Source organism: Euprymna scolopes, chromosome 19 (assembly GCF_053919585.1).
Source record: "Euprymna scolopes isolate OS-2025 chromosome 19, ASM5391958v1, whole genome shotgun sequence".
Taxonomy (NCBI): Eukaryota; Metazoa; Mollusca; class Cephalopoda; order Sepiida; family Sepiolidae; genus Euprymna; species Euprymna scolopes.
Window position 1 is genome coordinate 60,448,854 of NC_136500.1, and position 13,798 is coordinate 60,462,651.

At 33.4% G+C, this 13,798-nt stretch overlaps 1 protein-coding gene across 9 annotated transcripts in view; it reads left to right on the top strand.

Moving 5' to 3' along the window:
• The window catches only part of LOC145303651 (uncharacterized), a 637,407-nt gene that overhangs the window by 569,557 nt on the left and 54,052 nt on the right, over positions 1-13,798 (top strand). For 6 of the 9 annotated variants that reach the window (XM_080145215.1, XM_080145217.1, XM_080145219.1 and 3 more), the window contains one exon: positions 7,291-7,490. The exons of the other annotated variants lie outside the window; for them this stretch is intronic. In XM_080145215.1, the coding sequence (XP_080001341.1) occupies positions 7,291-7,392 (102 nt within the window). In that variant the 3' untranslated portion in view covers positions 7,393-7,490. The remainder of the gene's footprint in view (positions 1-7,290; positions 7,491-13,798) is intronic. 9 annotated transcript variants of the gene reach the window in all.

The window sequence follows — 13,798 nt, forward strand, 5'->3', positions numbered from 1 at the left end:
TTGAAACTGTAATCCCATTGAGGTTGCTGTGCAATCCTGCGTAGACGAGCAGCCCAACTAGTAGCGTATAAAAATCTCTCCTCCACAAAGTATGAAAGCATAGTTTTTAAATTTTTAATTTATTATTATTATTATTATTATTATTGTTATTATTATTATTATTATTATTATTATTATTATTATTATTGATGATGATGATGTGTATGCTACAGCTCAGCAGATGATATCATGCGCAATTCTGCGAATAGGAATATATGGAATTAGTTCTATTTCAAATTTTAGGTGTGGCTTGACCGATCGCCCAAGTTCATTTCTCTTGGCATTCTTTTTATTGAATAGGAAAAAGATCCAAGGCAGGTTATACACACGCATACGAACGCACACTGACAGCTCCACACACACACGCGCGCGCGCACACACACACACACACACACACACAAGTCCACACTCACTCACGCTCGTTCGCAAACGTGTCTCCAATAACACAAAGACTACTACTACTACTACTACTACTACTACTGATGAACATACGAGCACGTTTACATATATGTGCATACGATTAGTTGTTCACACGTATACCAGTAGTATACTCAGGTGTACATGTTCACCTAACGCACACCTACCCACACATGCACGACTGTAGGGCAGTGACGGAGGCTAAGTGGTTAACGACTGACAATCTGAGTGTGCCAAGTTCGAATTTAGTTCGTTCCATAGAAACAATTTCACTCGGGGATGTTGGTAAATTTCGTGTGGCCCTCTCCCGTAAGCACCTGGCGTCTTTTTCTAGACAGAATTCTAGCTTGAAAGATGTCGAGGAAACGAATGTCAACAGTAATCATCTGATTCATTGGAAATGAATGTGCATCTGTTATTTCTCGCACCATTTGATAATTGGAACATTGGATTATTATTATTATTATTATTATTATTATTATTATTATTATTATTATTATTATTATTATTATTATGTTCGTTAACTTCACAATATTACGTAAACAAGTCACCCATTTTAATCTTTTTTTTTTCTTTTTACACCATTTTCTTTCACTCAGAAACGGGTTTTTACACCAAAGCCAGTAAGCATAGTCAAAGAGTCAATCAGATGGAAAGCATCTCGCGCCAGGCAACTGACTTTTGGAGTATGGTCATGTTGTACTTGATTTCCAAGGGGTTCAACTGTTCCTCAAGATCATCTGAAATTGAGCCTATAATGATTAGTACGATGGAAGTTTTCTTATTCCACAACCTAACAATCTCCACCCTAAGTTTCTGATAGTTCTGTAGTTTCTCATTCTTTTTGCCTGCCAAGTTGATGTCGTTTGGGCAAGTCACATCAATAATTTGGCATTCATTGGTCTTTTTGTTCACAACTACAATATCCGGTTTTCTGTGAGTTATCTCTCTCACACTGAACCATTAAATCCCAGAGAATCTTAACGTTCTCATTTTCCACTACCGCTTCTGAGTGACGTTGGAACCACTTGTCCGTCACTTGGATTCCAAACTTTTGACACAAACTCCAACGCAGATTTTCATATACCTTGTCATGACGTCATTTGTACTCTTTTTGAGCAAGTGTAGAGAACTACTACTACTACTACTACTACTACTACTACTACTACTACTACTACTACTATTATTATTATTATTATTATTATATTTAGTAACAATCAAATGTTTATAAAAATCTAAAATGCAAATAAAAGTGTGCATAATATGAAACATTTGAAATCCTATTACAAAAAATAATCCATATCCGAAATTAAATCCACCAGAATGCATCTCGGCTTTTATATATACAAACCACTCATTTTAATCTTTTTTTTCCTTTTTTTTTTGTTTTGTTAATAGTCGAAAAAAAAGAATGAATTATTTCGTGATCTGAAATAGATTTGTAAGCATTCAAATTTATAGAAGCTAATATTCGCATGGACTGTAAGACAAAGTTCTACAATGCTACAAAGTAATTTGCAAAAGTTATCCAAATAGATTGAGGGTATTGGTATTCCTGAGAGACTTGTCACTATTCATACTCTAGGGAACACCACCAGTTATTATCACTGAGTAATCTCTGATAATGACCTGTATGAGAACTACTACTACTACTACTACTACTACTACTACTACTACTACTACTATGAATGTACCAAGCGTTACAAAGATAGATATGCACGGCTACGAGCAGTTAGTTTTTCACGCATACGCACTTACACTTCAATACATACACATACACATAACACTAACAATAGACAAACACTTGAAATATGTGAAACTTTACACCTGAATTTCTTAACCTTTTTTGTATCCAAGTGCACTACTGTTGTTATTTGTTCTTTTTCTGAAACACATGCGTCATTATTGCTTGAAATAAAAGTTATGCATGGGTAAAACTTGCGGAGAACGGTCTGTTTTATGGTTCTCTTAAAAATGGAACGGAAATTTAAATTTCGTTCCGGTACATTATTACATTATGTCCAACTCAGCGTTTCGACATGTCCACTTTTCTAGGTTTTCGGGTATGATGACAAGATTGGGGGGGGGTTATTCGTTATAAGCATACTCGAAAATCTATAAAAGTCGACACTTCCAATGTGAACGGTGAATTGGACTTATATAATACCAAAGCGGTATACCAAATTGACTTTTTTCGCTTAAAAATTTAATTATTTCGTTTTTGTTAATAAAATTCTATTTATATAAAATACTAGCAATCGGTGCCCGGCGTTGCCCAGGTGTTTTGAGGTTAATGCTGAGAAAAAAAAAAAAGGGTCAATTTTTTAAAACTTTGACCCCTATTATGACCTTTTAACATTTATTGTTTAGGGATCAAGTAAAGTTAATAAGTTAGATCCATGTCCAAGGAATCTATATCTAAAATATCACGTGTTTACTGTTTAGACCCAAAATTGTAGGAGGAGTTTGGTAGAGTTCTCAAAGGTCAAATCGTTGAATATATTAAATATTATTTTTTAAAGCAGTTTGGCCTTCAAAATTTCTGTTTGGCCTTTTTCTTCACCGATGAAATCTGGAGACGCAACGGGAATTTTCGGCAAAAAAATGTTGTTACTATGCACATCTATGTAATGAAATACAATTTGTGGCAAAATTTCAGGAAAAACTAATGGATGGTTATCTCGCAATAGTCCGGACAATTCGCTAAATTATCTCGTCAAAACCTTAAATCTCGAATTTTTGTGCATTTTTTTTTTTGGAGGGGGGGGGCTAATTTGGCATAATAGTGTCCATTTAATAGTATTATCTTGAAAAAATAAAAAAATAAGGAAAATTACCAAAAAAAACAAACAAGAACAACAAAAGTGTGCCGTATTTTTAAAAGTTTTATTGCGTTGTTTTTATTTGCTTCTTTTATTTCATCGGTGAAGAAAATGGCCAAACAGAAATTTTGAAGGCCAAACTGCTTTAAAAAATGGCCAAATTCGCGAAATTTGGCCTCGCTATAAAAAAAAAGGGGGAAATCCCCCTACTTGAACTTTCTGTTTAATTTCGCTTGTAGCGTTGATTTTTTTCTTTTTTCGCTATAAAAAAATAACTACTTGATGAAATTACGTGATTTTTTCTGTAGGAAAACTTTATCCCATGACGAGTACGTACAATATATTTTTTTTTTTAAAATATTTCCATTTTTTAATGTCAATGGAAAACTGCACACGTACCCAAACCCGAAATGTAAAGACCACGAGTGAACGCGGTTTTTTTTTTTTAGTTTAGTTTCATAATGACGGCCGTGATGTCGGAGGTTCGATTGTTAGATTGTAAGTTAGTTTCGTATCTTTGTAATTTGTAAATCGCAAGTTAGGAAAAAATTAAACCCTTCCAAGATGGACAATAAATAAAGCCATAATATTTTATGGTATCGTTAAAAGCCTACGAACCATAGTTTTTTAGGAGATGTGATTATTGGATTAACCAATCAGAAATCGTCTGTGGCACACACATCTCTGTTTTTATAGATATATAGATAGATAGTTGATTATATATGTATATATATATATATATATATATATATATATATATATATATATATATAAATTTAAAGGAGATTAGAATAATAGTCTAAAGAGCTAAGTGTATTTTAATGTAATAGTGAAATTACTAGTTTAATTAAAATACAGGAAATGCTCGTTGTAATTTAGATATATAATAAGCTCGATAGTTAAATGTCCTAGAGCTAATTCAATATTAAGTAATGTGATTTATAATTTAAAAATTTAAAAAAAAATTTTAAAATTTAAAAATCAAATTTTAATTAAATTAAAAATCAGTTTCATAAGAAGGAACAACAACAAAGTCAATTATCTGTACCATCGTTTCGGAAATCCGTGCTTTTTATTTGTGGTATACATGAAGTCACGTAGAACAATTATACATAGTTTTTTTGGTAAGCACGGTCTCCTCATCAGCAAATTTAGGAGGATTTCTATTGAATTTAAAAGACACCATTGGTTCCACATCTGGCCCAATAAAACATAGAATTTCAACGCACAAACATTCTTTTAAAAAAAACTCTCTATCAAACCAAACTACTCTATCCAACTATATTTGGCAACTAAAAAATAGCAATATTTCTTTCAACTTAAAATGGCAAATAATTGAGACTTGCAAATCATATAAACCAGGAGATAAATTTTGTACACTATGTACAAAAGAAACCCTAAAAATTTTAAAATATGAAGATATAAAAAGCACAACCAAACTAGTAAATTCAAGACACGAGCTTCTAACATGTAATCATAAACGTTGGTTTAAATTTAATGAATATAAACCACCTTAAATCATTAAAAATTACTCATTAGTAAAAATAGATTACAATTTTTTTTTTTTTAATAAATTAAGTTAGACCAATTACCGCCCTTAGACCCGTAAATCAAATAATAAATAAAGCCAATAACACATGACAATTATCTCCCCTTAAAAACTTGCAAAATAAATATTCTCTCTATATATATTAACTGTAGCGTCTTTAAATCAAAATACGCTAACGGAAACAATTTACTGCACGAGCGTCGCCCTTTTAAAATTCATCATTCAATAAAATAAAAAGCTATAGCAAACATCTAAATGACTACTTTAAACACAGTTCCTGATTTCAAAAAAAGAAAAACTAAAAGGTAACTATCTCTATATATTTTTAAATCAAATTTATTATGTAAATTCAAAAAATATTTTTTTTTCTACTCATTTCTATCTCTAACCTATACTAATTTTCTTATAAATTTTAAATCCAAACCTTTTATTTCAATTTTTCAGATTCATCTGCCTTACTTTTAATGCTAGGTTTATTTTGGTGTCTTTTAAATTCAATAGAAATCCTCCTAAATTTGCTGATGAGGAGACCGTGCTTACCAAAAAAACTATGCATAATTGTTCTACGTGACTTCATGTATACCACAAATAAAAAGCACGGATTTCCGAAACGATCGTACAGATAATTGACTTTGTTGTTGCTCCTTCTTATGAAACTGATTTTTAATTTAATTAAAATTTGATTTTTAAATTAAAAAATTTTTTTTTAAATTTTTAAATTATAAATCACATTACTTAATATATATATATATATATATATATATATATATATATATATATATATATATATATATATATATATAAAGTACGATTGATTATTTTCGATTGTTGGGGCGCATGTGCAATCTTAAAAAAAAAGATTAAAACAGAACGAAATTTTAAGTTTCCGTTCCATTTTTATAACAACCTTAAAACAGAGCGTTCTCCGCAAGTTTTACCTTATGCATGTATGCACGAGATTGGTCCGAGAAGATATCGGGCGTATCGTGTGATGCACGATAGCAGGACATGCATATAATATCACGGATCCAGGGAAGGATATTTTCGAAAAAATTCCTTTTCATTCGACGGCGCCAAAGAAATTCTTGGCGGTGGCTATGGAATTTTCGTGTGTTCAAAATAAATAAAAAATTTATAGGGGTCATAATTACACGCTACACCGTTTAGTTCGGGCCACTGTCTTAGCAGGAAGTCGTTTGTCTGAGACAATATGTGCTTACACGCACATCTAAACTTTTGGGGGAAACATAACCGTATTCTTAGCTTTCTGCAACCGTTGCTATTTGTAAACTTTTGTAATAAGCATTATTATTGCCGTCATAAATTATTTAAAAAGAACTAAAGTTGAGAAATTAATTAAAACAATTTATCTTGCTTTACTTACTCATTTGTCACCTATTTAAGTTAAAATTATTTAAATATTTATATTTAAAAATTCAAAGCAATTTAATTTACCGTGAACATGACTCTTTTTGAAGTTGCTAAGTTACGAGCACTGAAGAATGAACGATGAACATCAACCAACGAATAAAAAAATATCACAATACTAGAACAACCTCCATATTCATCTGATCTTGCTCCGTGTGACTTTTACTTTTTTCTACGAATATGTTACCATTTACTAAGACCAAAAATCACTTTAGGATGAGTTAATGAAATTCTCAGTTGAGAGATAAACGATACCATGAAACGATTGAAAACGATGGACAACTCGACAAATATACCTGATTATTGGACTTGAAGACGGCCATTTTGTAGTCATCCGAGAAGCATGCTGTATTATTGTACTCCACAGTTTCCCAGAAGCATGCTGTAGTAATGTATTTCATAGTTTGCATTCATTTCGCTAAAGATAATCACAAGCATTTCTGGCTAACCTTTTTCACTAGCTTGCCTGTTTGACTTAGTAGCTTTCAATGGCCGTGCTGAACGGATCCACCTATGTTCCTTGCCCTCAGAGAACCTCCATAACCGTTACTTATATTATCGGCTCATCTATTTCCCACCGGTGGAGTGAATTAAATTATCGCCTGGTCCATTTTTTCTGACTGGCAACAGAACACGTGCTATAGTTTGTACACATTTTAATAATCCTCATATCTGGCTGTGACTAGTGCCGTCTTTGGTCATGCTATCAATTTGATCAGCTCTTAATGCTTCCAGCTTCTAAGTCTAACTGTTCCTACAGACGTTATATTTACTTCGACCCGCTGCTCTTGTTAGTGTTGGACCAACTACATCCGACTGTCTTCCTGTATGCCCAGTCGTTAACGCGACCAGTCTGTAAACCTAGCACAGCAACCGACGGTCTTTTTTCTTAACAAGGCACTAGAATTCTATTTCTATGTCCCAGGACAAGCACAGTTCTTTTCAGAACAAACCACAATTCACAAATTGTGCGTTTCTTCTTACTAATTATAATTTAATACGTTGCCCGTCTTCTCATGATAACTTCCTTTGCAGTCTACCCAGCAGTCATCCAGCCTTGGTGCGATGCCAACGTCCGATCAACATCGATTCCAAAATGCGGTCAGATATACAGAGCTGTTTCTCCAACCTCAGTGATGACTATGCTTCGATCACCAACCTTGTCGAATAAACCCGACGCCTACAATGCCATGACTCCAACAGCTGGTCTGATTCATTTGTTTGCACCTTTACAGGTAAATAAATCGTGTATTACATTTACGACATTGTTTATGTTTTGTTATCTTTGTCATATCTCTGCATATATCTAGTGACCCCCAAAAGATTTTTCGCTGCTCTCCCAACAATACTTAAAAAATGATTTTACAGACAGTGTTTTCGTCAAAATATTAAGACAAAAAGATGCTTACGGTTCGATTTATCGGTTTTAACAAATTCAATTCAATTCAAGTTGCTTCAGTTGCCATGCAAGTAAAGGTGATAGACATTTACACGTAAGAGCGTACAGTGGCCCAACACTTTCCAATTTCACCTTGAATTACTGCGCCTTGAATACACTTACTACATCTGGAACTCCATTTCAAAGTCCAAAGATCCTGATCGTGAAAGGATCTTATCCTGATTCATTCGAAATCGACGGTGAAACTGTTTCTGGTGATGCCCGCGTAGACTTCTTTCTGGTGCAGGAGTAAATGTAATGAGAGAGACCGTAATGGCCATCGAGTGTCACGTCCTCTTACGGTGGGAGGGCGGTAAATATTGGTCGTTGAGACTTAGACTTAAATAGGCATAAAATAAGATCACAGCGTTGTTGTCAGCGCTCAAACGAAAAACTATTAAGTTTCTTGAGTCGGCTTTCATAGGGTAGATAGCATAATATCTACACCATTCGAGTATCCAGTATTTGAACTCTCTCCAAATGCTGAGTATGACATATTAGATATGAAGGAAATTAAATTAATATGCTCATTGAAGATAAATTACAGTATTACTAAGTATTGTACTTAATTTAATATTTTCCATTTATTTAATTTTAGGTCGGTTTTCATACCAACTGATGTTCGCTTTGGCATGGTTTTGGTCATCAAGAGCCTGCCTTAAACCAGTAGTCTCATCTTTGTCGATATGAGATATGATCCGAAACGGTCCTAGGAAGTGTATCCGCCCAGGGATTATATTCGGGAGTGTATGTGAAACGTATTGTAGGTCTTTAGCGGAAAAAAGTATGAATTAATTTTTGCTTTTTTCTGAAAATAAATCATAGTAGACATTAACAAGTAAAAATTGAAATATTTCAAGAATATTACAAAAAAAAAGGCCCCAAAAGACTGTGTTAATGAAATCAATATAACTCGACGAATAATAAATTTCTCTAACTAACGATATTATCATTGAATTAAGCATCGTTTATTAAATATTTTCGCCCTCAAATAATATACTTCCAAGAAATATTTCATATGATTTTACGGATAACATTTTCCAGGAAAATTGCAAAGGTGATATATTTCCCTTCTACGCATGAACGTGTAAACATCAGTGTCATTTTTTTCCTTTTCTTTTTTAATCGTGAAAATGAAAACAAATTAAAAATATTGAGGGTTGGTTGTTTTGTTTTACGGCATATCAACCTTTTCCGTTTTTTTTTAAATGTCGAATCCAGTTATTTTGGAAACAGTTTTTTATGCTACAAGTTCTCAAATATTTATTAGTAGGGTTTGATTTGGTCATTTTACGACATATCAACTCATTTCAGGTTATTTAATGCTGAATACAGTTATTTTGGGTATAGTATTCATGTTGCATCCAGTTATTTTGTAGAAGGTTTTTATTCTTTAAGCTCTTTGTATCTTCAATCGCTACTTTGTAGTGTTTGGTTTCGTTGTTTTATAGTGGATTTTAATGTTTTTGTTCCCTGCCCTGCAGAGCATGAAATAGTTTTGCAATGGGAGAGGAAAAAAGGTTACGGTATTAATGTTTGGTACATTTTAAGTTAGGAAATCAGTCAGGAAGTGGGGGAGATAGAAAGAGAAAGGGGAACTGGGAAGAAGGAAAAGGTAGGTTATTGTTTTTGCTTTTGGTTATGCAAAACATAATTAAATTCTGCAAAAGGAAGTAAACAAAAAGCATCAACGTTAGGTGCATTTCGTCTCAGGAAGCCAATATCTCCAAACAGCCTGATCTTGGTTGCATCAGGAAAACATTGAGGTCCCGAGTCACTAAAAAAAAAATAATTTAACAGATAGGATAATTTCTACTAACGATTAATTTGAAGAAATATGGCTGGACAGAACGGCGAAAAAAAAAATAAAATGTAAGTTTATAAATTTCGTTAGTAAAAAATCTTTTTTTTTTTTCTAAATTTTAATTCTATTTAGTCATTAATAAATAATTTTTTTAGTTTATTTTACATGAATAATAAAATCTAAAAATAAATCAAGTAATGAAATTGCAAAAATTGATGTAGTATGCAGTTCGTATAAAAATATAAAATATAAAGTTTGGGACATTTTACAAAAGTTTTATTTAAAATTCCAAGAAAAAACATTGGTGAACAGACGTCATCAATAATTTTAGAGCATTACTGAATAAAAATCTTATACCAAGTTAAATATGAAACTTTCTAGAGAAAAATAAATAAATTCTTATTTGTGTACAGTAAAAATATTCTAATTAGATAAGCATTTCCTTTTTTATTACAACAAGATTTAATTAATTAACCGAAATTATTACAGTTCCCGTGATCCGTACTTTTGTGAAAATCAGCGTTTAAATTCTAGTGAGGTGTTTCTTTATACCGTAAATCGCTTTTTAGGATAATTATACAGTTTTTAGTTAATGGTGTGTCTGCCGAGGTTAATAAAAAGAAGGGCAGAAATCGAATTTTACATTTTATAGTCACCGATGTTTACAAAGAACAAACAACTTCAGTCTGAAAACGCCCTCTGGTGGTGAGTCTGGGTAATTGAGAAAAAAAGCAGGTAATGCTAGTCACTTAAAAGTTAGTTCTACCTAAAGGTTGTGAGCTCAACCACTGGCGAAAGAACTGGAGAAAAAATTAACTGATATTAAATAGCCAGCAACGTTTAAGTGGTAAATATTTTTTAAAACCATGATTTGGACAAATACAAGTTATATAAACGCTGTTGGTAATTAACTCGAATCGGAATGGTCATTGCAGGTCATCGTGGTTTCATACAACTGCCCCATCTGTTGTTTCCAATTCTAGCTTTGTGCAAAATAGAGTCCCATCTTATCGTTATTCAGAATGTCATGTCTGGAATAGGTCATGTCTGGAGGCCTGCATATTATCATAGTTTTATTTGTTTTTATTTTTCTCCTTTCTTTCTTCTTTAATCGTCAAAATGACAATAGTCGGTCGCACGTTCACACGCACGAAGTCAATCTTGGACATTTCGAGGAGTCATAAATAACTGACAATGAGGCAAGACACGAACGGCATTTTCTTCCTTTTTTTTCTTTTCTTTTCCTTTTTATTCGCGAAGAGAAGGTCATTCATGGTAAAAATAACGAGGCGGCTCACCAGTCTTTTATAGATAATAACCATCATATTTTTTTTTTGGTCTATCGTCTCTCTCTCTCTCTCTCTCTCTCTCTCTCTCTCTCTCTCTCTCTCTCTCTCTCTCTCCCTCTCCCTCTCTCGTATCGCATCGGGAGAACAAAGCTTTTAGTAAAACTGCCTGAACATCAAAGGCATGATTGATAATTAGTGGGCGAAAAGAGAAATCTGTACTGTATAACGTTTTCATCATTTGATATGCACCAGCAGATTGCTGCATGACACCACTTTACGCAGTATCTTTTGTTTGTTGAATCTCATTAGCACAGAACCTGGAAATATACACTGTAAAAAAACGTACACAGGCATTACAGAAGTAAATAGATTCCACGTAAAAACTATTGTTCATAATCTTGCAGTATAGTTAACAGCCGATATATATATATATATATATATATATATATATATATATATATATATATAATATATATATATAATATATATAATATATATTATATATATAATATATATAATATATATATATAATATACTAGCTGTACCCTGCCACCCGTTGCTGTGGCTCAAATTGGCGCAATGGAAAAAGTTCCAAAATGAGAAAAAGCATGTTTCTTATAGGTTTAAATTTCCATTTTGCATGGGTACAGTTTTTGCTGTTCCATTTTAGCTGATATAGAGATTTTCCGGTTTGGTGACTCTTGAATATGTAACATAAATTGTCCATGTGAAAAAACAGTCAGTGTGTAACTGTAAGGCCCACAACTGTAAAGATTGTTCCCTGTGCTTTGTTGATGGTTATTGCAAATAACAATAAAATTGGAAAGTGCAATTTGCTAAAGTGTAATGATGTATCCGGTGGAATCATAGGAATGCATGGAATGAAGATATATTCATCTGTGAAAGGTCCTGTTAAGATTGTTGTTTCTATGATATTGTTTTTTTTTTTTACTGCAAGCTATGTGCCATTGCAAAGCTTGCATTGGTTTATATTTCACAACATGATAATTAGTACACCAAATTTCAGTTGCAATACATGCGGTGGCATCCCTGGCAAATATAACTGTTGGATAATTAACCACTTTATCTGCTTTCACAACAGTGTCGATGGATTTGTATTTGACTACCTCACTTGGAATTTTACATTGAATAATAGCGTTAAGTTCATGGGCATCTTTGTATTGACCTGCAAGAATAGCTCATTCACTCAGTCAAATGGAATTCTTATAATTTGAATATCTGCAAAAACCTTTTAAACTAACTATTCTTTTGATGAAATAAACAGAAATTACAGAAATTAAAAGTCAAAGAATTTTGCCCTTAACTCTGATCAGCTGGCACTTTTTCGTACCCAATTTCCCACAAGTGATGCAAAAGTTTTTGTGCGGATCGAACAGTCTGCAACTGTACATGCATATTTTGAGTTAAGTTTAATGTCTTCACATGGAACAAAAAAGTAGAGTATTTGAGGCAAGCATTTATTTCATCTGCTGGTGTTGATTGAAGAATAACAGGTAACATTTGTCTGAAATCTCCTGCAAGCAATATTACTGCATTCCCAAATGGTCTGACATTGCCACGCAAATCTTGCAAGGATCGACCAAGAGCCTCAAGTGATTTTTTGCGTACCATTGTGCATTCATCCTAAACAATAAGTTTGCATTTCTGCAATATTTTTCCCCATATTGGATGTTTTGGAGATGTCGAACATAAGATTTTTGAAAAATTGAATCTTTTAAAGTAGAATAAATAATTCTTCTACTTGGCAGCAAGGTCGCAGGTATTTCTCATGCAGCAAGGGCTAAGGCTATGTCATTTTGTTACCAAATGGCTGCCAAAATCAATTTAATTAGAAAGGTTTTACCAGTTACTTCTGGTGCTGTTCAAGGTAGCAGTAATTTCCAAATAACTTCTATTCTCACAGTCAGTAAATTAGGTGACTAAAATAGGATTTATCCATATTTTGACAATGCCTTATTCACTGTAATTAATTTAGGAGACTAAAATAGGATGAGGGATTAGAGATGGACGGATAGAGAGGAAGATATATAGATAGAAAAGAGACAGTGAGAGGAAAATAGAGAAAGAGAAGGAGATAGAGAGATAAAGGGATTGATAGATAAACAGAGAGAGGGGGAGAGTTAGAAACAGAGAGGGATGAGACAGAGGAAAGGAGAGAGATAGAGGGAGTTAGAGAGAGAAAGGGGCTCAAAGAGAGATGGAGAGGGTGATATATAGAGAAAGATAGATTGAGAGAGGGAAAGGGAGAGATGGATAAAGAGAGATATTAAGAGAGGAAGAGACAGGGGGGAGAAACAGAAGGTGAACTACACTTCACCGTTTTTTTCCTCGTTCAGTAGAGAAGAAATCTTTCGAGGCTGAGGCAATTTTAATGTTTTGTTATTATCCAGAGTACCCCTTTTTTTTGGGGGGGGGCTAGATTTTCCTCGTATTAGAAACCGACCGGGTTATCTGTACTTTCACTTAACAAATTAATAAAAGAAAAACATATTGTAAAATTTGAATTTAACAGGAAAATACTATTTTTAAAAATAGCACGATAACATAAGTGCATAAGTGCCACTTTATGTACTTCTTGGACGTTGAGTTCCATGGCGACCAGCATAATTATTTAATGGTCGCTCCCTGAGCCCCCCCCCCCCAGTCAAGGCTTATGCGTGCGCACGTAACATTTTTTTATTTACTGACGTTGGCTTAGTAACTAAACGATTTATTGATAATTTCGTAACCCTTAAACGCATGCCGGAAGATTCCTCATCTTAAGAACAGCTTCCGGAATAAACACCACTTTTGGAGGGGGGGGGGCTATTTGCCAAATTTAACTGATATTTGTTGTCAGCATACTCACCCGAAAATACTATTAAAAAAAGGGGGGTTATCCTTTACGGAAATGGTCCCGACGTTCGCCTTGTTCTGAGTTCCGGGAGAGGCCGTTTAACCCTAAAATATGCGATATGTCACAGACAGATGCTTTTACAAATATTGTGAAAC